The following is a 25,932-nucleotide window of genomic DNA, read 5'->3' on the forward strand; positions in this document are numbered from 1 at the left end:
GATAACCTTATGAATATACAAAAACCACTGCATTACATACTTTAGATGGTAAATCTCATATGTGAATTATAGCTCAATAAAAAGTAAGATACAAAAAGAAATAGAAAAATAGAGTGGCTTAATATCTACTGTGTCTGCTATGACAGAAGACCCCCAAGTCTTCTGGAAAGCTTTCTACTTTCACCTTATTTGTATGCTCTTTTTTTTCCTTGGTGTGTGGGTTGAGGGAGAGTCATTAAGGAAAAGGGGCTCTTCGGTGTTTGGGTGGAAAGCCGGGTGGAGAACAAGAGTTTCCCATCACTAGATATCAGAGCCGGAAGTCACTTGGAGAAAGGTGAGCTTGGGAATTTGCAAACATGTTTTGAAAGGCATGGATGGATCTCTCACGGGGTATCCATAGGGACTCAAGTAGGTGACAAATTGACCTAATGCAGCAGGGTGACTCTCCCTGATATGGGAGCTACTTTGAGTATTTGATTGATTAAATCAAAATGTGAACTTCCATTTGTGGTTCTACATTCTGGTTAGAACCTCCTTGAGTCATGCCAAGGGGCTACCCTGGCCAGGGGGCACTCTCCTTGTCCAGTTTTGCACTGGTTCCGCAGCAGCAACCAGAGGCGAAGCTTCCTCCAGGGACAAAGCCGAGAGTTTGTGCATAGTCTCAGATTTGATTGACAACACCTTTAGAAGCTGACTGCAACCCAAGGGTCTCTCTCATTAATTCACTCAGCTTTTCTCTGCCCCACACTGGGTTGAGTGCTGTGGGGAGAACGGTGACCAAGATAGACCCTGCCCTCAAGGGGCTTACGGTCTGGTGGGAAATTCAGAGTCCATGGCTGGCACAATGGACAGTTCTCATTCTGCTAAGTTTATCATTGGTTGGGCTGGTATTTGCTATCTTAGTTTGTAGTCCCTGTCATCGTTTTTAACTCAGGAGAATGAAAAATAGTGATGATTTCAGTGATCTCTCATCTCTTCTGTAGACTCTGCATGGGGCATGGTAATCTCAGCCTGTTTGAAATGTGTGCCTTTTCCCAATCTCTCCTGCTCTTGGTGCTTTTTGGCTTGGCTGCTTCTCTCTGTGGTCCAAGTCACTAAATCCCTGATCTGCATGGACTCTGTGGGCTCTTTGTATGATTTCTGCATCTGCAATGCAGCCAAAGCCTGTGCTGCTAGGAGAAGTGCTTAGAAAGCACTTTAGTTACTGAGTTATGACTAGATGAAAGATCATAAGAACATGGAAGACTGGAGGTCATAACCAAGAGATGTGGTTTAGCACAATGTTTATTTAATCAAGAAATAATGGTAGGAGTTCCCAATGCGGTGCAGTGGAAACAAATCTGACTAGCATCCATGAGAATGCAAGTCTTATCCCTTTGTTGCTCAGTGGGTCAAGGATCCGGTGTTGCTGTGAGCTGTGGTGTAGGCCCAAGATGCGACTCGGATCCTGCATTGCTGTGACTGTGGTGTAGGCCAGCAGCTGCAGCTCTGATTCAACCCCTAGCCTGGGAACTTCCAAATGCCGTGGGTGTGGTCTTAAAAAGAAAAAAGAAAAAAGATAGAATGGTAGAATGACAACAACAAAAGACAAAAAAAAAAAGGTAGAATGAGCATTTCTTAGAAGTACAGTGAACATCTGTTTTTTGCCATATAAGGGGGATACTTTGAGTAAAAGGATAGCAAGTTGAGTGATTGGAAGTCAAGTCAGTAAGGGGTATGGGGAGGGTCAAAGGCCAGTAGGGTATCCCTGGGCCCATAAAGTCAGCATCCCCTTTCTTAGGCCTCAAGGGGCACAGGGAGGGATTAGTTATTGGAATCTAGAGACTGAACTGTGACCAAGGGAGTTAGGCAGCCCCCAGTGACCTTGCGGGGAGGGCATCAGGGGGAATAATCTGATTTCATGCTTCTTCCTCCCTACAACCTCCGACCCTTGTTCGGCTGAGGTCCAGGGCAGAGAGCAGAGTGGAGAAGACAGACGGGGAAGGGTGGGTACAGTGTGGACTTGCCCTCCACAGCATGTCCTCTCGACATCCATCCCCTCTTCTTCTTGTAATGGGACCTTGCTTTGATTGGAGGGGATGCTGTGAGTCGAATCGTGTCCCCCCGAAAGATATGTTTAAGTCCTAACCTCTAGTAACCTCAAAATGTGACCTTTATTTGGGATGGGGTTGTTGCAGATGAAGTTGGTTAAGAGGACGCCAGTCTAGAGTCATCCCATCTGACTGGTGTCCTTCTAAGACGAGGGAGATTTAGATGCACAGATGGAAGACAGCCATGTGAAGATAGTGGCAGAGATTAGAACTCTAAGCAGCCACAAGCCAGGTATCACTGGAGGCCACAGGATGCTGGAAGAGGCAAGGAAGCATCCTCCCCTAGAGGCTTCTGAGGGGATGAGGCCTTTGATTTTGGCATTCTGGCTTTGGAACTGGAAAACAACTTAAAACAACTATTATGTAGATATAAGCCACCGAGTCTGTGGTTCCTTTTTACAGCATCCCCAGGACACGGTGGAAGGGCCTGCACCTTCCCTACCATAGGGCATCTTGGCTGGACGTGCCAACCCTGCCTGGGCGGAAAGGAAAATTCCCCCTGGGCTGTGGGTTTTGAGCATGGAAATAGAGATACAGGAAAGATCTAGATTCAGTTCCCCTCTTTGCCACTTGCTGGCCTTGTAGGACCGGGATGAGCTAGTCCCAAGGGCAATGCATATCCTGGGGGTGAGCCTCTTCTTGAGCAGGTAGGATGCCTCAAGGGATTGCCTCCTTAGGGATTGCCTCATGTTATGAGCAAACCGGAAGTCACTGGCAACTCTACTCACAAGGACTCTTTGCTAGAACCATCTTGGAAACACAGAGAGTCCCTTTTCTAATGAATAAGGAGGAGGGCGTCACTACTGCCCACACTCAGTTCACTGGGTCTAAGAGAGAGTCGGACAACATCATCATCAAATTCATTCTTTTCAAAGCCTGGAGAAAAAGGAGGAACAGAGAAGCAAAACAGAACACCTGTCCAGTCCCGCGTCCAGACCCAACTTGGGATGGATCATTTTTCCCAGGGAATAGCAACGTGGGGATCATTTCAGCACATTGGCCACCTTGTTGTCATTAAAATGTGGATACAACATGATACCCAGTGACACTGCACAGAGGTCATTAGCTAAGCACTTAGGATGTGCTTGGCACCAAATAAGGCCTTGAGGGTACAGTGTTTGTGCCTGTCCTTGGCAGCAGTGAGCTCTGATAAAGACTTGCTCCAGGTGCCAAGGGCATGGGAAGATGCCTCAAAACAAGGGCATAGCAAGGCACATCAAAATCACCTGGGATCTGGGGGAGAGCAGGAAGGAATACACATCTGATCAAACACTCAAGGATAGTATCTCTGGTTTGTAGGTGATTAAGTTACGACTCTGAGGTGTTAAGTAAGCTAATCCATTACACAGAGCTGGAGAGCTAGAACTTGCTGGCTCCAAAGTCCATGACCTTTCTCCTATGCTAGATTACCTCTCATTCCAATCCCAGGAATCCAGGCTTACATATGCATTCATTCACTCATGTATGCGTTTGTTCAGTGCCTGTTTACTGAGTATCTACTGTGGGCCAGCACCTGTGTTAGATGCTAGTCATACAGACTGAGAGAAAGAATTAAGGTAATCTATTGGGAAGAGAGGAGCACTGATACTTACTAGACAAATAAATGTATATTTAATTTCCAGGTGAGATAAGTATTATGAAAGTAAGAAATAGAGCTTGAGAATAGCAACTGGAGACTTAAAGCCCAGATACTTTAATATTTAAACCAATAGTATTTTAAGTAGTCAGTGATTTTTGCCCCCATGCCACTGTCTACACATGTTTTTGATGGTCACAACCAAAAATGGGGGTAGTTTGCTATTAACATCTAGTGAGTAGAGGCCATGGATGCTTCTAAAGATTCTACAATGCATAGGGCAGTCCCAACAACAAAGAATTTCCTGGCCCATAGTGTTAATGGCGCCAAGACAGAGATTAGACTAAGAAGTGAAGTAAAGAAGATGACAGCCCGGTAAAGGGGATTGTCCCACCCAAGCATTCCACATGAGAGGAGCAGCCTGTGCAAAGCCCGTGATGCCAGGAAGAGGTAAGGAGTATCTCAAGCTAATGAGTAGAAGAGAAAGTCGTGGGATGAGAGGCACCAGATCATGCAGAGCCCATGGTCTTGGGCAGAATTTGGGTTTTTATTCTTTACCATGCAAAGCCTTTGAAGGTCTTAAACCAGAGAGGGGCACTCTGGCTACTCTGCAGAGAATGAGCTGATGAGGGGGACAAGAGGGGGAACTACCCAGGAAGAGATGATGACAGCTTTGACTAGGGCAGAGGTGGTGCAGGAGAGCAGTGGGTCTATCAGTAGCAGTTACAGTGCTGACAGTGAACCAGATCTGAAAGGAGAAGGAGGAGAAACAGGGATTCTGGTTTCAACGAGATGCTGGGTAGTGAGGCTCTCCAAAGTGGGGAAGTCTGAGCCAGAGCCAAGTAGAAGGGGGCCCCACATTAAAAGCTCACTTTCAGACATGCCAATCTGAGACACCCAGTGGAATTGGGTTCATAAGCTGTTGGAGAGAGGGAATGCTTATAGGAGGCTTTGAGCTGTGCTTTGTTCTCAAGGTAGGGCTACATCTTAGCTTTGCCTGGGATGGAGTGCTCTAAGAAACACCCATGCGCCAGACCCGTGCCTTAGATCAGGTAAACCTGAGCTCTGGGAGTGGGCACCCAAGCATCCTTAAGCTCTGAATACCACAAAGATGATTCCAAAGCACAGGGATGGCTCACATCCAACAGGCTCATACAGCTGCCCCTCCTTGGAGACCTTCTCTGTTTGCATGGTGGCTCTCAGCAGGCTGAGAAGCCTCACCTTTGTGCTTTACCAAGAGAACCCTCTCTGTGTTGTGTCTATTTGAAATTCTATCTCTGCTGCTTCGGTGGTTGGCTGAATTCTATCTGTCAAAACAATGACCTGCTCGTAGTCTGGGATGTTCTTGCGTCACCTTCAGTTCCAAACCCTTTGTTCTGCAGCTTTCTTGTTTACAGCAACGTCAGTCTCCTAGCGAAGCCCCAGGACAGCTACATCTCATCCATCCCTTTGGGGACAGAATATTTGCCATCTTCTTGGTGAACTTTGGTTCCAGACAATTCCCAGCACCCTCTGCCACTGTGTCCTCAAAGTGGAGGAAAATAATTCAGATCTGGCCATTCCTTCTTTTTTCTTTTCCTATCTTTTGACTGCCTTCATCCAATTCCCCCTTCCCACACCCCCACCTCTGGTAAATTCGATCTCTTTTTCTATGAGTTTGTTTGTTTTTGAAGTATAATTGATCGTAAACATTATGTTATTTTCTGTTACACATCATAATGATTTTGCATTTCTGTACATTTCAAAATGATCGACACAGTGTCTAGTTACAATATGTCACCATACAGGGAGTTCCCAATGTGGCTCGGTGGTAATGAATCTGACTGATATCCAGGAGGATGCAGGTTCACTCCCTGGCCTCACTCAGTGGGTTAAGGATCTGGCGTTGCCATGAGCTCTGGTGTAGGTCATAGACGCAGCTCTGATCCCGCATTGCTGTGGCTGTGGTGTAGCTGGCAGCTGCAACTTCAGTTCAACCCCTAGCCTGAGAACTTCCTTATGCTGAGGGTGCAGCCCCAAAAAGACAGAAAAACAAACAAAAAACCTCATACAAAGCTGTCACATCGTTATTGACTATATCCCCCACATTGTGTATTTCATCCCCGTGATGCATTTATTTTGCAGTTGGAAGTTTGTACCTCTTCATCTCCCTCACCTGTTTCTCTCATTGCCCACCTGTCTATTCTTTGCATTTATAATTATGGTTCTGCTTTATCGTGTTTATTTGTTTTGTTATTTAGATTCCACATATAAGTGAAATCGCACTGTACTTATCTTTCTCTGTCTGACACTTATCATAATACCCTCTAGGCCCATCCATGTTGTCACGAATGGCAAGATTTCATTCTTTTTTATAGATGAGTCATATTCCATTGTGTATATATGTCCCATATCTTCTTCGTCCACTTGCTTTTATTATTATTGGGCACCCATAGCATGATTTGCTCTGTACCCGGCACTTGAGGACACTGTAATCATTGAGAGTAATACAGCCCCTGATCTCTAGAGCTCACACCCTCGGACAGGGTATCTCAAACTCAGCACTATTGACATTTGATGTCTAGTAATCTCTGTTATGGGGGCCATCCTGTGCATTGTATGGTGTTTAGCAGCATCCCCGGCTTCCACCCATTAGATGCCCGTAGATTGTTCCTCAGCCCTCAAGTTGTGAGAACCAAAAATTTCTTCAGATCTTGCTAAAATGTCCCCTGGGAAGCAAAATCGCTTCCAGTCAAGAGCTACTGCTCTAGAAGGAATAAGACATCCAACAAATACTCGTAAAAGTTGATAAAGGTGATGACAGGAGCATAAACAAGAGAGATAGTGACTCAGTTGAACTTGGCAGGAATGGAGAGATAAGAGCCCATCATGGAGACTACCTGTTCCAGCCCAGAAAAATAGCTGGCATTACTTCCAACTTGAGGCTTTTTCTGATTCCTTTGTTGTCTTTTTTTCCCTTTGTTTCCTACAGTAGCCTGCAGCTAGGCACAGTACTAAGCATTTGGCAAGCCTGTGTCATTTTATTTTGTAACTACCCTATAACCATAACTGGCACCACAAACCATTGAAGATTCACTGTGTAAGTAAATTGAAAGTGAATTGAATGAAAGCTGAGACAGTGACTGCCTCTTCTTCTTCTTCATCCCCTGGGCAACAGCCTCCCACTTCACCAATTATCACGATCCTTTTTGTGCTGTCAATGACTTCTTCATTGAGTCCTTCCTTTGGGGCCTCCAAAATCATTCCCCATAATTTCTCCCTCCACCAAAGCTCTTCTTTTGATCTCACTATCCCACAGAGCTAATCGCCCATCTTGACTCTTCTCAAAACTTCACAGTTGCCCGCTAACACCATCTCCTCACTATCCTTGCTTTGGGGCTTCTTCTCATGCCCTTTACTGAAACAATTGTCTCTAATCAGTTCTCTCAAAGCACTGAATCCGGAGGTACCTTGGTATCCCAGTCAATCTTCCTCCATATTGGATGTTTATAACTCTCCTCCTTGGAAGGTTTGTCTTCCTTTGGAGCCCTCCACTATTCAGGTCTGCTTTCTACCTCCACTGCCTGGTTACCTGTCCCAATCTCCATCTCTGCTCCTCTCTCAGATGTTGTTTCAGCTTTCAGAGCTTTATTTATCCTACCTATGTGGAAGACTAACCTAAATGTATCTCTTGGGGCTCCTTTTGGATTTTAGCCTCACTTTTCAAATTCATCTGGACACCCCACCAAGATACAACCTTGACATCTCAAATTTTAAAAAAAAAAAATGTTATTTTCCCAATACATTTTTTTTTCTACTGTACAGCATGGTGACCAGTTACACATACATGTATACATTCTTTTTTCTCACATTATCATGCTCCATCATAAATGACTAGACATGGTTCCCAATGCTACACAGCAGGAGCTCATTGCTAATCCATTCCAAAAGCAATAGTTTGCATCTATTAACGCCAAGCTCCCAGTCCATCCCACTCCCTCCCCCTCTGCCTTGGCAACCACAAGTCTGTTCTCCAAGTCCATGGTTTTCTTTTCTGTGGAAAGATTCATTTGTGCTGTAGATTAGATTCCAGATATAAACGATACCATATGGTATTTGTCTTTCTCTTTCTGACTTACTTCACTCAGTATGAGAGTCTCTAATTCCATCCATGTTGCTGCAAATGGCATTATTTTGTTCTTTTCTATGGCTAAATAGTATTCCATTGTGTATACGGCATCTCAAATTTAACATGTCTCAAACAAAAGGCTTTATCTTTTCCTCAAAATCACTTCTTTGACCGCAGCCTCGCAAAATCTGTTGTTCCTCTTAGTAATAAGCGTCATTCTGTACATTCGTTTGTTCACTAATTAATTTCTTGAGCCTATTATGGGCACTGTGCTTTATACATTGCCTGCACTTGTGGAGCTCAAGGTCCATCTGGTAAGACAGGTGGTCGGAGTTCCCATTGTGGCTCAATGATAACCAACCGGACTAGGATCTGTGAGGATGCAGGTTTCGTCCCTGGCCTTGCTCAGTGGGTTAAGGATCCAGCATTGCCATGAGCTGTGGTGTAGATTGCAGACTTGGCTCAGATTCCACATGTCTGTGGCTGCGATGTAAGACAGCAATCATAGCTCTGATTCAACCCCTGGCCTGGGAAGCTCCATATGCCACAGGTGTGGCCCTGAAAAAAGAAAAAAAAAAAAAGGTATATGGTCAAAACGCATGATAAAGGGCTTTGATGAGGGTCATCGTAGGGAAAGTCTAATGTGCACTGAGTCTCTCTTCTTCTCTACCTAGATCCACTGAACTATTAAGTCCTCTGATTCTCCCATCATCAAGTTCTTCCCATTAGCTGCTTTCTTTACAAACTTCTGGCCTCTCCCTGGACTCCAAGGTGGTCTTATCCCCTCTTACTTCTACTCACTTCTCTGAACTCTCACATGTTACATTGCTTTATCATGTCCTGTTTCTTGTATATCCCCCCACCACACTGTTTAGTTATTCTGTCTAAAGAATGCATGTTATTTGTCACTGTATTCCCAGTACCCAGCACAGAGCACTCAATAACTATTGGTGAACAATCACTTGTGATAGAACATGATAGGAGATAATATGAGACAAAGAATATAAACATATATGTGTGGTTGGGTCACTTTGCTGCACAGCAGAAATTGACAGAACATTGTAAATCAACTATAATTTAAAGCATTTCTAATTAAAACAAATTATTGGTGAGCTAATGAATGGAATTTAATGCCCTTCACACTACCAAAAACTTCCCAAAACTCAACAGTACAGAAAGTATGTTTGAGGTAATATCCTAGAGGTAGCCAAGGGACAGTCCCAGGACACAGCTGGGATGGTTTGCGAAACAGGGACTGACTCCATGAGCAACAGAAAGGCACCTTGAATGGGGCACTAGTGGCTTCCCACTGGAAACATAATAGCCCTGTTATTGGAGAGAAACCCGGGAGGTGACCGGTTGTTCAGTCCTCAAGAGTTTCTAGGGCTGCCAAGGTGAGCCTCTCGGGTGATAAGAGCTCTCCTTCCATTGCTGAGAGCCGGCATGACCATCAGATCCTGGGTCTGGATGTGGATGCCAAGGATGCTTGGGGCATCTTAGCAAGTCTGAAACACTTGGCCCCCGTTACCCCCTCCCCCCAGAGGAGGCCATTCCCCTATCTACACTGCTCGTATCATCTCCTTAAACAGAAAGAGGGGTAGACTACTTGCATTGAAATTCTAGCACTGCCACTTCCTTATTTTCTGTTGGATGACCTTAGTTGTATAATCTCTTGAAAGCGTCAATTTCTTCATCTTTGAGTGAGATTAATAACAGAAATTATCTCATCAGTCTCTTGATTGTGATTTTAGGATATGAGTATTGGGCATGCTGTGAATATTCACTCTACTTTCATGTATTTAAAGATTTTCCTATATTTTTAAAGTCTATTGTAAGATATTTGTGAAAAGTAAATGAAATTAGGCATGGAAAATGCTCATCAGGGTGCCAGACACAGTTCCTAACACACAGGAGGCCTCCAGTACAAGGTCACTCTCAGTAGCATTAGAAGGAATTTGCTCTCCATGCCATCAAAGCCTTGCAGTGCTGAGGTTGTCCTCTGTACTTAGTGGTTGGTTTGTATTGTGTTTTTCTCCCCTGGAATTGAGCTTCGTGAGGGCACAGACCCTGTCGGTCTTCACTCCCCACTGTATGTCAAAAGTGTCCGTAGGCAGTTGACAAGTAGTGACCAGAAACATGAACTGTGAAGACCACAGCCAGTTGTGCCTCCCATCCCAGCTCAAATCAGTCACACATCCTTGTCACTCTCAGCACCCCCCACCCCAGCCTAGAAGTCTCATTTAGAGATGGAGTCTCAGGACCAGAGGCAACAGCTGAACGTGTGGCCCCGAGCAAGTTCTCCTAATCCAATGCCTTCCAAAGCCTCTCTCTCTAATCGAACTGAAAAGACAACACAGAGCAAAGGACCAAGAAGAAGAATCGGAGTTCCTGTCATGGCTCAGCAGTTAGCGAACCAGACTAGCATTCATGAGGACATGGGTTCCGTCCCTGGCATTGGTCAGTGGGTTAAGGATCCTGCGTTGCCGTGAGCTGTGGTGCACGTCACGGATGCAGCTCAGATCCCACATTGCTGTGATTGTGGCGTAGGCCTGTGGCTGCAGCTCCAATTCCACCCCGAACCTGGGAACCTCCATGTGCCACAGGTGCGGCACTAAAAATACAAAAAATATAAAAATAAAAAAGACTGAGAAGAATCATGGGAGGAAACCCACGAGCTAGAGTGATCACAGAGCAAACTCTTAGGTGAGGCCAGGGCTTAAAAGGGTAAGAACCAAAGGTAGATACAGCACAGCACTCAGGGTCCTGACACAGGAGCAGCCCTATCCATGTAAGAAAAGACTAGTCTGAGGCCTGTAGAAACAAGTAAACCACAGAAAGAGAGCTTGTCGGGCTAGCGGTGCTCACAGTGAGAAAGAACAGAGGAGCAGGCAAAACGGAGTGAGTGAAGTAGCCTCCACGAGCAGTACAGAAGGAAGAACTACCAGGCTCCTACTGCGCATTCATCTCCTTGGCCCAGGGGATCATTGGACTGGACAAGATGGGGAGAGATAAAAACCATTATATTTCAGGAAGGATCTTGCCTGTGCCACACAGCACATTTCTGTTTGTAATCTTATTTAATCCTGAGAAGAGGTATCAATCATGATTCCCTTTCGCCACATGAGGAAAACTAACCTCAGAGAGGTCAAGCAGTTGTTCAAGTGGTGTAATACTTTCATTCAGATATCGTGCATCTTGAGAGTGTAGGCGTGTGTGTGTGTGTTATGGGAAAACAGCCTACCATTGACCCTATTTAAGGTTGCAGTCAAACCTTTCTGGACCCCTATCACATAAGCCACCGTTCAGATACAACATCCTCCATCGGGTGAGCTGGTTTCCTGAGCCTAATATTAGGGGGGGACACTTCTTCTCCACTGCCCATGCTTCCTTCAGTATGGAGGGATATCTGTCAGTGTGACACGGGCCCTTCTGTGTTTATCCCCCTCTCCTCCCCCTCTGGGGGTGGAGCAAAGCATCTGATTGGTGAGTTTGACAGCAATAATTTTACAAAACCATTTCACTGGATGTAGCGGTCTCTCCTCTCTCTAACAAAAGAATCGAAAGGACAATTCAGAGCAAATGATCAACCTGAGAAGTATTGGAGGAAACTCAAGAGGCCAAAGTGTTACATGGAAGCCCTCCTCTCTTCCTCAGCATCTCCCAGCCAGCAAAATACCTGTGCCACTGGACTGTGATAGGCTAGTTGTCCAATCCAAGCTCTGCCTTGTGGGCAAGGCTTGAGACTCTTCAGCCCTGCCTTGACTGGGTGCACCATTACTACCACATATCTCACTTTCTTGGTGTTCCTGTTGTGGCTCAGTGGGTAACAAACCCAATTAGTATTCATGAGGATGCAGATTCAATCCCAGGCCTCGCTCAGTGGTTTAAGGATCCAGCATCACTCTGAGCTGTGGTGTAGGTCGCAGATGTGGCTCGGATTTGGCATTGCTGTGATTGTGGCACAGGCAAGCAGCTGCAGCTCTGATTTGACCCCTAGCCTGGGAACGTTCCCGTGCCACAGGTGCAGCCCTGAAAAAGCAAAAAAATAAAAAATAAATAAAATAAAACACTTTCTCCAAGTCCTTTATCAGGAATAAAGCTGGCATCTTGACTTTCACCACCATGTTTTCCTATCTTAATTAGTGGAGAACTCAGCTGGGGATATGAAAAAGGAAGTTATGCATTGCCCCACCAAACCAACAACAACCAAGGAAGAACCTTGCACATATATTGATTTAATTTCACCTCATTAGTCCAATCTGGTTTGTTCTGCTCATACTAAGATAGTACATGATGTTAAATCTGAATCAACATCTCAAAGGAATATAAGAGATTGGAAATGGTCCAGAGAAGACTGAGTAGAATGGTGAAAGTTCTGGAAACCAGGCCATGGGAGGAATGTTAAAAGGAATGAGAAGATTTAGTTCAAAGTAGATTGGGCTATGATATGATGCTGTCTTCACATTTTTCAAGGGCTGCCAAGCATAAGAGTGATTTAATTAGATTATGTGACTTCCAAGGTTAGAACTAAGTGCACTGATGGATGTTCCAGTGAGGCATATTTTGGCTCATTATAAGGAAGATATTTACAACTATTAGCATTGGATAAAAGTGGAAGGATTTTCCTGAGAATGTAATTAGTTTTCCATCACCGGGGTCATTCACATGACCCCACTGGATGCAACGGATGATCCTGGAACAGGCATTCAGGCATTGGGAGATGGCTGGTCAAAACGAAGTTCATCCATAACTTCTGTAAACACCAAAGTAGCAGAAAGAGATGTTCTTTCCCCCTCATGACTTTCTCCACCCAGTATCACGACTGTCCTGTTGCAGATGAGTCAGGCCAGGGGAGATCCCTTGCACGTGACCAAACCTTGCCTTGGGGAACAGGGTGTGGTGGAAACCAACCCTTACATCATTGTCCCTACAACAGCATTTCCTTACGATGAGTTCTTGGTTAATTATCTGCACGTGAACATACACTTCCTGTGGCTTATTCTAGAACCTTCCCTCAAACTTTGAGTGAGAAAAGGTATGGGTATTGGGTGGGAGGAGCCTGAGGAAGTGATTCCGTCCAGCTCATATTTTAGGACCTGTTATAATCACCCTCATTCTCGTTTGTTTTTTCCAGAGCTGGGGTGGCTCTTTCAGCAGCTTCATCCTTTGACTATGCGGTCACCACCTTCATGGTGCCCTGGTTGGCTAAGAATGAGAGTTAAGATGGCTCTCTATGTGTATTATCTCATTCCATCCTGGGTTTGATTAACTCAGTTTTATAGATAAGGAAACTGAGGTTCAGACAGGTTAACTGACGTGCCCTGAGTCAGAAAGCCGGTAAGTGGCAAGGCAGGAGCTGAGCCATATCAGTCATTCCCCTAAATGTGTGGTGTGAAACCCTGTAACCTACTGCCCACCCTGAATGACAGTGACAAGGCCTGAACTTAGATGCACATGTGTTGTTTCAAGAGGAGAACAGAGTTTTGGTTTTGTTTCTAATGCTCGTCTTAATGAAGCCCAAATGTGGTGTAACTCCATAGGCTACAGGACCTCAGTAGATGTGAGTCTTTAGAAAATAGGATTCTATGAAACCCAGGTCCCTTTCCAGTGTTTCAGTTGACCGTAAAAGTGGAATTTGGGTTCCATTCAATCCAAGACAGTGTTGGACACTGAGTGTCTCAAATTAAAATGCACCTGGCCCAGTCTCTGGACCTTGAGCCCTCCACACACAAAGCATATTCAACATGTGGTTCCTAATGGCTTCTGTTCTCGAGTTTTAGAATTTCTTTTCCATGGACATGCATCTTTTCAATATCCTGTTTATGGCATGAAATTCATGGACGATATCAATTCTGAGCACAGAGGAATGAATTCTTGTGGATTCTGTGTGAAAGAGGAGATGTCACGTTGTGATGGTGGTGAATGGGATGGATGCCAAGGGGCCCTGGATCATCCAAGCCAGACCTGTTCCTCCTTTCCACTCCGTCTCTGCACTAGACTTCCTCGTGCTCCCTGCTTATCTTGGCCCCCATCTAGTCCTCTCTGGCACCCGGATTTGCTGCCTTCTGTCATTACCAGCTGTCTGTTTATCTCCAATTGGTTCATCACAGTGGAACTATCTGAGCCATCTACCCATTAACCTGGTATCTCCGGCTTTGCTTTAGAACATTTGCCTACATCATGTCTTATCGCATGTATATTGACACCTCATGAGCTAGTCTAATCGCCAACTCTGAGGGCCCAGCATTGAACCCCCAAATCAGGATGGCAGAGAATAAGGCAAAGGAATAGCTTCTGGAAAGGGTTCATCTTTAAGAGCATAAGGAGAGGACTCTAAAGTCTGTGGGGTAATCAAGGTTCACAGTCAGATACAAACAAATGGACAAGGCAGCTTTGGCCATGAGGGTGTAAGCAAGGATAATCTCTGATTGCTTTTTGAGATAAGAACATTTTTGTACCAGGAACCCTTCTGAAGAGGGCTAAGGACAGAGCCATGGTGGCCACCTAGCGAGAGGGGTAGGAAGAAAGATCTGGAGAAGTCAAAGGATAAAGAAGTGGAGGAGAAGCATGGAAATGTATTATCCTGGAAGGCAAAGGAGACCACGTCAAGTTGCAAAATATGGTCAGCAGTTCCGGAGCAGAAGCCAAGCTCTGGGGGCTAGGAGGGCACCTGTGATCTTCAGCAGTCTGGTTCTAGGGGCGGGAGGATTGGGGGGGTGTGACCAGAGGATATTCTGTTTGTGCCACATCCTGGCTAAGCAGGAACATGCTTAGAACCACAGAGCCCTGTCCAGAGCAAGTCACCAGTTAGGCCTCTGTAGAACAATGGGGCCTCCATAGCTTGGCCACGTCACTCTGCCCTTTCTACACAGGTGACCCCAGTGAAAAGAACCAGCAGCGCTAGGTACCTCAGCAAGTGGGCAGATCAGGACAACACCATGTGTCCAGCCAATGACCACAGAAAGGGGAAGACATTTCACCAGCTTGATTTGTTTACTCACGGCTCACTCTCTCATCAACATTGTGTTGGGTCTAATGTGCTCTGAGACTGAAGAGGGACATGGTCATAAAAGAGATCTGGCCCCTGCCATCAAACAGCTTATGATACATTTGGGGAACATCATTCCATGAGTATATACACCAACTTAAACACCCCAACTAGAATGACTAATAAAGTCACCATTCAAACTTTTATAAAATGACCCAAGTTGGCGGCACCTTTTTTTATGCCTCTCTGTAGAGCGTTAAGGTTAGGCTTAAACTGAATGATAAAAGAGGATATGTGTTCACAAGAAAGAAATCCCATAGACTGACTGCATTATAGACTCACGGAGGACTGTATTGATTCCTGACAATATATACCAATGCCCTCTTCCCTTGCAGCACTAAACATCATTGTATTGCCTGTGTTTTCTCTATCCTCCTTCTCCAAACCTAATCAAGATCTAGTTCTGTGTTTCCAACTGCCAGTGATTTTTCACCTGCACTGCCTGCCCCGTCACAGCCCTCAAACTCAAACCTGAAGTCAAATGCACCACAGGGCCTCTCTCAGTTATCATCATTTCCAAACATCCTAAGCCCTGTCCATGTGCTTGGCCTTTATAGTCCACTAGTAACCATGCTTTAACGCTGATAAAGACAGTTAAGAGCAAGGCTTTGGGTGGCAGACAGGCCTGATCTGGGTTGAGTTCCATCTCCGCTGCTTAGTGGTTCAGGGACTGTGGACACATAGTTTCCTCGTTCACAAGACGTACATTATAAGAGTTGTGGGAATCGAATATAAAATGTATATAAAACTCTGAGTGCAGAAATGTTATGTCCCTCAGTCCCTAGTCCAATATTTGTCAATGTTTATCCATTTCAAAATTCTAACATTAAATTCAAAGGAGCCCAAATCCTAAGCTGGTGCCGATGGTGTTCCATTTGGGAATCTTCATTGGACTATTTAATGAGTCCTGGAAAGGCATCACCATCCACAATGGACACCTCGTTTGGAGCATAAGGTAAACACTTCCATATACAACACATTCTTCTTCCGCTCCCTGATCCATCCTCCATTGTACCCACTTTTGAAGATTCCAGTTAAGCATTTATCCAACCCAACAAGTTTTAATGAGTGCTAGCTGTGTGTGTCATAGCTGGTTAACCAATTAGCCTGGAAGACCTTCCTGTTTTTCTCTCTAGAAAGCGACTTTTCAATTCCTAATGAGGCCCTTCCTGCACCCAGTACCAGGCTCCACAGCATCCTGGGAATCCTCCTGGAGGCACACGCTGTGCCCCATCTCATGGCTATGGTTAGGTGTGGCCACATCCCTCCCAGTGGAGTGTGAAACCCTCCAGGTGTGTGCCCTGCACACAGTAGATACCAAATCAATAGTTAACCTAGATAAGAAAGACTGGAGGGGCCAGGATGAAAGTTCTGAGGGTGGAAAATCAGAGTTACTATGCTGCTTCTACCAAGTCCAAAGGGTAGACTAAAAAGGACAGCACACAACCTCAGAAGAAGAGGAAGGAACCCCAGGGGGTGTGGGTCCAAGTCAAGCCAAACTGGGAGCTCAGATCCCATCACCTGACAACATGGCAACTGCATGGTCTTTAATTTTCTTCCCCCGTTGCTCCCGGACAATGCATGGCACATAGCGAGGACTCAATAAAATAGTTGAATAAATGCAATGAGTAGGTGAATGCTTCTTCTTTCTCTTTGCCAGCCTTCTTTTTCTTGTTCTCTTTTTATTCTCCCCTAACCCACTCTTCACCCTCTCCCCCCACCATACCAACAGAAAAATCACCCCCTCTCTCCCTCCCTCCCCCTCATCTACTAACTCCGTCTATGACTGTGTGTATGTGTATGTGTGCGTGCGTACCATTTCCAGTGTACAGAGGAGGAAACAAGTCCAAAAGCCTAAAACAGGGTAGTTTCAGAGATCATACTACCAGTAAGAGGTTTGTAGCAGATGTCAGCTGCCCCAGATCCCTTGACCATTTTTTGATGCTCTGATTCATAGAGCACTTCCCTCCCAGCAACCAGAACCTGTGACTTTGTCCACTGGCTGCCCAAGATGTGGGAGTTCTTTTTGACAATAGCCACAGAGAGCCAGAAATGCCTGGAGCTTAAACCTCCCCTCCTCCCCACCAAAGAGTCCGGGTGTCAGCCCTAAACTAATGATTGACAGGTGTGAGGATAAGAGTACAGCTCCCTGGCCCACCTGGGGACAGCTCTCACCTGTGACCTCAAATGCCCCCAGATCTGCCCCAGGCACTTAAGTCAACATGGCCCTCAGCAGATGTCCCTTGATGCTGAACCCAGGCTTGGCCTCCTCCCCTTCCCTGTCCACCTTCCCTACCTCAGGACCTATGTTCCTTGGAAACCTTCCTAATAAGCCGTTTTCACACACATCTTCAACCCAAGCCCTGTCCCTGGATAATCCACCCTAAGGCAAGGTAATGCAAGATTCAAACCCACGCCTGTCAGACTTCAACATTGCTTTTCACTATGCTGTGCTTGAGATGCTGTTGCAACCATGCAGGTCTGCTTGTCAGTAATTTTGGAGTCATTTAAAATATTGAATGGCTGCCCTAACTTCAGGGACCTTGAAGACAAACGTGTTCAAACGCCCTATGCTTGCTTATTTTTTCTTCTTCCTATAATTATATGTCTCAGAGACAAAAGACCTTTATCTTAGCAAAATTAAATATGGGACTCCAAGGAAAAAAAGTTTTTGAATTTGTTCTTGTAATTGTCCTGAATCTGGGTCCACAGTTAGGTAGGCACTAAAATGGACTTTATCTTTTTAATGTGATCTCTTTGGTAAAAATTTTTTTATGTAAGTAATATATTAGAGAAAGTCTAAGAGAAAAGCAGATGCAAGTACTCCAAGCCACCCATTCACTGACTGTGTCCTTCTGGAGCTTTTCCTATTCATGCGACATGGATGTAGTCTTTTCCAAACACCTGGATCCTCTGAATGTTTCCCTTAGTTCAGTTTCCATGTTGTAACACCATCCCATGGTTGTCATTTTTTAAATGCTTGTCCAGTGTTACGTGCAAGGAAATGCCATGATTTGTCAGCACTTCAGGCTTTTTTTTTCCCTTCCATTGTTAATGACATTTATTTTTTTCTTTCTAACTCGACAATGCTATCACCATTTTGATTGCTTTTGATATTTCACCACTTTGAATACAGCTGAACAAACTTGTGAATGTGCCCTTTTGTTTTGCATCTATCCTTTTTTTTTTTTTCCACATTTCGGATTATTTCTTTAAGAGAAATGTCCAAATCCTGAATTACAGGATAAAGGAATAATATTTACAGTTTTGATGCACACTGCCACATTTCTCTGTGTCTCTCCGTGCACACACTAAAATGTGTCCCAATGCATAACACAAGCCAGCTTGAAACAAAGATTATCTCAAGTCATGATAATTTATTTTTTAAAGAGTTCTGGTCTAACTATGTGCATTCATTGAACATGTCCCCATGGAGTACGAAAGTCTTGAAAAGTTCTCTAGATTTATATTGAATCTACAGCATTCCTCATGAAAATGACAAAGAGCCTGCAAAGCATATTTCAGTCGCCCTTAATGTATGTAGTTCCTTTCTTAATTCTAAGCTTTCGAATTGCTAAGCATTTCATCGAGGGATTAGTCATTGGGCTCGATTTACCTAATTGAATCAGTCATTTTTCCATGCCACTGAACACAACTCAGGACATTTCAACGACTGATGTGGGCTGAGCTGGGTATGTATTTGCTACGTTTCTGCACGCCTACAGCTTCCTAAGCAGAGGGTAAAGAACAGTAACAAGACAAGCAAGAGACAATTCCCATTTTCTCAGTTACCTTGAAATCTGCCAGAGTTTATCCTAAGCTTTTGTATTCTTAACTTAGAAGTGCTGCCCCCTGAAATTGGTTTCCTAGCAATATTTGGACCACCAGGAGATCATGCCATTAGTGCCAACCACAGCATCATGATTAATTTTTTTGTTTGTTTGTTTGTTTTTTTGTCCTTTTAGTGCAGTGCCTGCGGCATATGGAGGTTCCCAGGCTAGGGGTCTAATCAGAGCTACTGCTGCCAGCCCACACCACAGCCACAGCAACGCCAGATCCGAGCCACGTCTGCAAACTACACCACAGCTCAGAGCAACGCCGGATCCTTAACCCACTGAGCAAAGCCAGGGATCGAACCCGCAACCTCATGGTTCCTAGTCGGATTTGTTTTCACTGCACCACGACGGGAACTCCATTTTTTTTACTATGCTTAATTGTTCTGTCTTCTTTCGTGCAAGTGGAAAAGTACAAAACATCAATTTGACCTGGAATTACTCTGGAGACATGGGTGCTTGCTACTACCCTCGGAACAGAAAAATGCATGTTGTTGTTATAGCTTTTCACCCACTCAGCCCCGGAGAATTCAAGTGAAACATTGGAAAACCCAGACAGTCTTCTGGATGCCTAATTCCAGGTGATATCAGACATTCACGTAAACAAACATCCCATGGATCCACTGAATTTTCTATCTTTGAACTGTTTGGGTCCTTTTCTTTTTTTTTTTTTTCATTGAAGAAGCTTGTTTTCTGCAGCACTTCAGAACACCAGCAAGCGCCAACTTGCATCTCGTTTTAAGAGAGAATTTCACTATTGAGTTAAAGTAAAAGGCAAGAGAGACGAGTCACTTTCCAATCCATTTCTCAGGGAATTAGGAAACCCCCTGATTTATTTCCATCCACACTCGGTGTTTGCCTTCTCTCCTGAAGGTCACGGCCTGCGGGTTGGGGTGGGTGATAACCTCCCCGCAAACGATTCTGCATTTGATGTACTAACCCTGGCAGGACGTTCTGGGTTAGGCTAACACAGGGTAGTCCTAATTAAAGCCCTATCCAAGCTCAAACTTCACAACCAAACAAACCAGTTTCACGACACACAGGAATATAATTTCACTTCACACTTGCAGCGGAAAAAGAAACACAAAGGAAGGAAAAAGCTGGCAGCTCAGCCCACAAGCAGCCGCCTTCTGGACACACTACCAGCTTGATCCAATTAGGAAACTTTAGCGGTCCAGTGACAGATCTGAAAACAAAGGTTCAGAGGAGACACAAGAGTCCTGACAGCAGTTGGGGAAATCACAAAATCTCCAGCCCAGGTGAGTATCTTTGATATTTAAAAAAATGAAGCAAAGTATAAGGAGGATTCTTGGCCTCAGAGTTCCCATCGTGGCTCAGTGATTAACGAATCCGACTGGGAACCATGAGGTTGCGGGTTCGGTCCCTGCCCTTGCTCAGTGGGTTAACAAGCCGGTGTTACCGTGAGCTGTGGTGTAGGTTGCAGACGCGGCTCGGATCCCTCGTTGCTGTTGCTCTGGCGCAGGCCGGTGGCTACAGCTCCGATTCGACCCCTAGCCTGGGAACCTCCATATGCCTCGGGAGCAGCCCAAGAAATAGCAAAAAGACAAAAAAAAAAGGAGGACTTGGCCTCATCAGCTATTTTTTTTTTGCACATTTAAGGAATAAGAGCCCAAGTCTAAAACATAGCCTGGTATTAATCTCAGGATGAAATTTGGTTTAAGCTTTAAAACAAAACCAAAACAACAACAACAAAACCGTATGGAACTTTCTTGGTTGCAAACAAACCGCGCAGGCATATTTGTATATATCCGGGGAAATTAACAACATCCGAGGCTTAGGTTTGAGTCCCCTTCCCCTGTCCCTCCCACCACCAGCCCCTCCAAGCGCACATCCTAAAGAAAGCAAGCCAAAACAGGGTAGTGAAAGGCACTGGGGAGGGGCTGCATGCCAAGCAGTTTCTTTTTTCAACGGAATTTGAAAAAAATCCCACTAAGGCTCAAGCCCTGCTGAGTCCTGCCCTGAGTGAGAACCACAATGCCGCCCGCTTACCTGTGATCAGCACCGCCTTTTGATCCACAGGTAAAAACTCTTGGCCAGAAAAGTAAGCATACATGAGAAAACATGACAGGGAGAAGAGGATCAAGCCCCAGAAGAGAGAGAGGCTGAGCAGGCAAGCCCCTCCCCAGAGGCCAGCCAGGCAGACCATCTTTCTGCCCTCCTGCCTGTGGTTCTTCTTGAGTTTGCAAAGAATTACTGCTCCCAGCACTGCCGTGACAGTCAGGCAGAGCCACCCTGTCTCAGAGAAGAACGTGCCCATTCTCAGATTCTCCCTGCACCTCTCCGTGCTCAGGGCCAGCAAGTCAAGTGGGCAAAGGCAGGCTGGAGGCAGCGGAGGTTATATGAACCGGGAGGCAAGGAGGGAGGTGGAGAAAACAGCCCTGGCTCACTTTCAGTGAGCATGGATTAAGCATACTCCTACAGCCACATATTTCCTGGTGGGTAATTTAAACCAGTCTGCAGTTTAATGTAAATACCAGAGCACTTCCTATTTGGTTGCTCCCCCTCTACACCCACTGCACACATGACACATACGAACCCATAACAAACGCGCATTATTTTTTTAATGACCTCTGGAGAGATAACAGGTTGGGTAATAATTGACAGAATTCAATCTATGTGAACAGTGAATAACAAAACCTCTCACACACAGGAAATCTCTTCTCCGGGAGGCTGTGTTTGCTGCCTGTTGAGCCCTTTTCCTGACTCATGGGCGGGTGCGTGTGTATGGGTGTGTGTGTCCGTGTGTAAATTCAGGCATCCAGTTTGGAAGGTCAGGTCTGGAAGGAGAAGGTGTCACGGATTTTGTCCTTGACGACAGGACTTTTGCTGCCTCCCACCAGAATCAGCCTGAAGGGTTAGATGCAGAGAGAGTACAGAAGTGAGGGAAGAGATGCTTGGCAGATGGGAAGCGCTCCGGTCCTACCAAAGGAAGGATGTGCCTGGGAGAGATAACATAATGATAAGAATGTGAATAATGGTCACTATCTCTTGGTACTTTTTCATGCCAGCGACCATGTCCAGCCGAGACCGTATTCTCTGCCAGGCTCTGCCCCAGACACTGGCTCTCAACAGTCATCATGCGCAGTCTCTTTGAACTCTGTGTCCCTATCAGGTAGGTCCTATTATTGTAGCAGTTTTACAGGTGAGGAAACTGAGGCACAGAGACGTTAAGAGACTTGCCCAAGATCACACAGAAGTAGAGACAAGCAGCCTTGTTTCCAAACGACGGCCTGCCTTAGGCAAAAAAATAAAAGACAATTAGTACAGGCGTTCCTGCTGTGGTGCATGGGGTTAAGGATCTGGTGATGTCTCTGAGGTGGCTCTGGTTCGATCCCCAGGCTGGGAACTTACATATGCCCCGAGAGCAGCCCCCCGCCTCCCCAAAACTTAGTACATTATGCACTCACCCTTCCTTACTTCAAAATCCTCATTTGAACCATGACATATTTCAAGGTGGATGTTATTACGCACATTTTACAGAGAGGAAAACAGGCTAGAAGAGGATAACTTACATGAGAGTGGTGGGTCCTGACTCACCCTCATGACCTAATGGGCTCAAAAGTCAGCACCCGGAAGCCTCATCTTACTGACCAGCAGTGACAAGGGCGACAGCCCCAAGAGGGCGCTGTCGGGTACCCGGCTGGGAGGGAGGGATGCAGAATCCCGAGGAAGGCTCGTGCTGGCCTATCTGGAGAGGCCAGAGGAGTTCTCCCTCTGAGGGCGGCTGCCTCTATTCTAATCCAGTCTTGGCTCCTGCCACTCACTAACTAGGTTGTCTTGGGCGGGTCCTTCATCTCCCTAAGATCCCATCTCCTCCTCTTTAAAGTAATAAAATTGCCAAGGCAAGGTCCCAAGCACATCCTGCCCCACACGCCAGAAGGAGCCTCGTAAACGCTGGCCGTGTGTGTCTTTCAACCAAGAAAGGAAGAATGAGACGAAGAAAACCAGGCTCCCGGTGGCATACAGACTTGTCCCAAACTATGGCTGCACATGCTGAGGGGTGGGAGGTGGAGGGGAGAGGACTCTGATTATGGATGACAGGAGGTGGCAGCCGCTTATCACATAAGAAGTTGGAGCTGCAGAACAGGGAGTCAGGAAAACTGGTTTCTGGCCTCGGGTGTGCCTGAGGTGAACCATGCCCTGGGCCAACTCACCTGTAAAGGGGTGTGTGGAGGGAGGGCTATAGGAGAACAGAATTTCTGACCCTTGGCCCTAAGCTCCCTGGCCCAGAGCCAGCAGCATCTCCCCACCTGAGGAGTCCGTGTGGCTGGGAGGGCAGACAGGAGGTGCCACTGCCCCACTGAGACCTCCTCGATAGCTTTGTCATCACCCCTTGCAGTCCCGCAGCACACTGAGGGCCATGCTCTATCTTCCTGGTGATGAGCCCTTCACAGGTGAGCTGGTCCAGGGCAGTGGTTCACCTCAGGCACACCTGTCTCAGGTGGTGGTCCTTCAGGGTCCTCGTGGCCTTCTCAGCCAGGAGGATTCAGCTAGGCTAGCTCTGGTGTCAGATGGCTTCTAGGTGAGGATGCTGGACAGGTAGGGCGCCCTCGGCACTTTGTCAGCGGCTCCCACGCAGGGGATGGAGCCAGACACCCATGTAGGTGTCCTGATGGGGCATGCCTGCCAGAGACGGAGCAAACTTTCTCCTGATGGCAATTCATGTAGCTTCCCAACTGCTCAGCCATGGGGCTCCCAGAGAGAGGGCAGAAGCTGATGTGACATGGGAGTCTAGGTAAGGCTGTGATGAACATAGGGGAGCACATACCTTTTTGAATTATTTTTGTCCAGATACAGGCCCAGGAATGGGACTGCTGATGCATTATGGCAACTCCAACTCCATTTTTAGTTCTTTGAGGAACCTCCATAGTGTTTTCCTGAGTCGCTGCACCAACTTACATTCCCACCAACAGTATAGGAGGGAAAACCATGAGCTTTAAGACCTCATAGATCTGAGTTTGAGTCCTGACTCTGCCAACTTAGTAGCTGGGAGGCATTGAGCAAGTAACTTGCCCTTCCCGAGACTCAGCCTCCTCCTCTGAAGGAAGGTGGATTATGGGGGAAACCAACTGGCAACACAGACAAGGAGTTTCAGAAGGTCCAGGTGAGAACTTGCCCAATCCCATCCTATCTGAATATCCTCATTCAGATTGAGGACTTCAGGGTCCCAGTCCCTCTAAGGGCTACTCTGCCTCTGAATGAAGACCTCCTCCACCTGTCCGAGCTGAACTGGGTCTCCTTTTAGTCCCCATCATTCTGTCCTAGAGCTGTCCTTGAGACCATCATTGCTTGGCCCATGTCCCATTTCTGGCAAGCTGTCGCTTAGCTTCTTAAGGAGAAGGAGCCAATTAGATTGATTCATTCTTGCTAATGATGCCAGTGAGTCAACTTGTTGCTTCCTTCTGCCAGTGGAGGTGCACTTTTGAAGGTGCCTTCTCAAGATAAGGTATCTTACCCTAAAGAGGGTTTCTCAGCCCAGGAGGGAAAAGATATTGAGACACCTGGAATGTATACTTTCTTAGAACCCGTAGCTCTTGGGTTTACAGGGAATTTTTAGAAGGGACTTCCCATCTAAAAGAGGGATTCTCTCTGTAACATCCCCACCAAGTGAGCATCTCATCTACTGCCAGTACACCTCTTACAACAGCCCTGACAAGGTCTCTGAAGCTGACTTTCCAGTTCAGAGCAGCTGGAATTATTAGAAAGATCTCCTCTAGGCTAAGCTTGGTCATGTCATTTGCCCTTCCTTTCCCACACGAAGTCACACAGACCAATTTACCCCCTATTTTGTTCAGATATTCGAAGACTGCTAGCACGTCTCCTCTTCTCCAGATGGATGGTCCTCAGTTCCTTTGCTTGCCCCTTATATGTGGTAGAATATGGAGTATATGGTGCTAAGTGCCTGAAGCAACCACATTTTAAAGAGCGCAAACATTTAAAAAGTCACGTTGTTGTAATAACTGAAGAATACAGTGTTATGGTGACAACATGATTCATTGAGAAGAGAATGACTATGTATTGATGTCAGCATGACCCAAACTTCAAGATTTGGTCAGGGTGGTGCAAGTCATAAGAGATCATCTCACAGACATCGTGGTGGTCTTTCCGATAGCACAAGTTTTGTTATGATTTTCAAGCCTTTGGATGATACTTAATGTTTTAAGCGAAGAGATGTAATTGTGTAGTTATATACCTAGTCTCTATTTCAGAGATTGGGAGGGGAAAAGGACCAAGAGAAGACAACCAGATGTTGGGGTTGCATCAAGTCTTTTTTGTCACTGAAATACTGAGGGGTGAAAATGTCTAAATCATTCATTCCAAACGGATCAGTTCTCAATTTATTGAATAGGGTTTCAAGGATCCTTAGCAGCCTGGCCTTTCTTAGAATGGAATCCAAGTACTTACTTACTTCTTCTTCAAAAGGTTAGGCCCAGAAGAGTCACCAAATTTTCAGTACAATGCAAATAGCACAGAATAGAGCAAGATTATCACCTCCCCTATCCCTGAAGTTATATCTTTATTTATATGTCCAAAGACCCATTTGCTCTTTTGACAGTAGTGTCCTATGATATACTCCCATTCTGTTTGCTATCAAGTAAAATTTCACTTTTTGTGGGAGTTTTCTTATCATTAAAATTTTTTGTTGTAAAATATAATACATGTGGAGAAACTGTTTAAAATAGAAATGTAAGTAAATAGCCAGGAGTCCATATGATATAGATAAATGGTTGAATAAATAAACAAGGAAAGACAAATCTCCCATGCAGAAAATTTCCAAACAATTTATGTAGCTATACTCATTCAAGGAGGTGAAACCTAACTCACACTTAAGGAATATGGGCTACACATAGTGACTTCCTTCCAAAGAGCAGAGAATGGAAACTGAGAAAGAAAGTAACTTGACCTAGAGAAAACTGACGGACTCCATCTCAGCCAGGTGATCACGGTCAGCATCACCAGTGATAAGTCATGTGATGAAAATGGCTCTGTTATCATTGCAGAACATTCTACTAAATACCCAACCAGCACTCTTCAGAACTGTCAAGATCATCAGAAAATAAGCAACTTCTCACAACTTAGAATAGATTTACAAGGAGATCCTGCTGAGTAGTATTGAGAACTTTGTCTAGATACTCATGTTGCAACAGAACAAAGGGTGGGGGGAAAAATGTAATTGTAATGTATACATGTAAGGATAACCTGACCCCCTTGCTGTACGGTGGGAAAATAAAAAAATTATATATAAAAAAAAAGAA

The 25,932-nt window shown here is 45.5% G+C and overlaps 2 protein-coding genes across 2 annotated transcripts in view; one reads left to right on the plus strand and one right to left on the minus strand.

Annotated features, from left to right (window-relative positions):
- The window catches only part of HSD17B2 (hydroxysteroid 17-beta dehydrogenase 2), a 63,955-nt gene extending 42,821 nt beyond the window's left edge, over positions 1 to 21,134 (minus strand). The window contains exon 1 of the mRNA XM_047790547.1: positions 20,666 to 21,134. Coding sequence (XP_047646503.1) covers positions 20,666 to 20,933 — 268 coding nt within the window. The 5' untranslated portion in view covers positions 20,934 to 21,134. The remainder of the gene's footprint in view (positions 1 to 20,665) is intronic.
- SDR42E1 (short chain dehydrogenase/reductase family 42E, member 1) overlaps positions 19,664 to 25,932 on the plus strand; it is a 38,630-nt gene continuing 32,361 nt past the window's right edge. Inside the window, exon 1 of the mRNA XM_047790546.1 lies at positions 19,664 to 19,914. The gene's annotated coding sequence lies outside the window, so the exon portion shown is untranslated. The remainder of the gene's footprint in view (positions 19,915 to 25,932) is intronic.

The sequence above is a fragment of the Phacochoerus africanus genome, chromosome 8, assembly GCF_016906955.1.
Source record: "Phacochoerus africanus isolate WHEZ1 chromosome 8, ROS_Pafr_v1, whole genome shotgun sequence".
Taxonomy (NCBI): domain Eukaryota; kingdom Metazoa; phylum Chordata; class Mammalia; order Artiodactyla; family Suidae; genus Phacochoerus; species Phacochoerus africanus.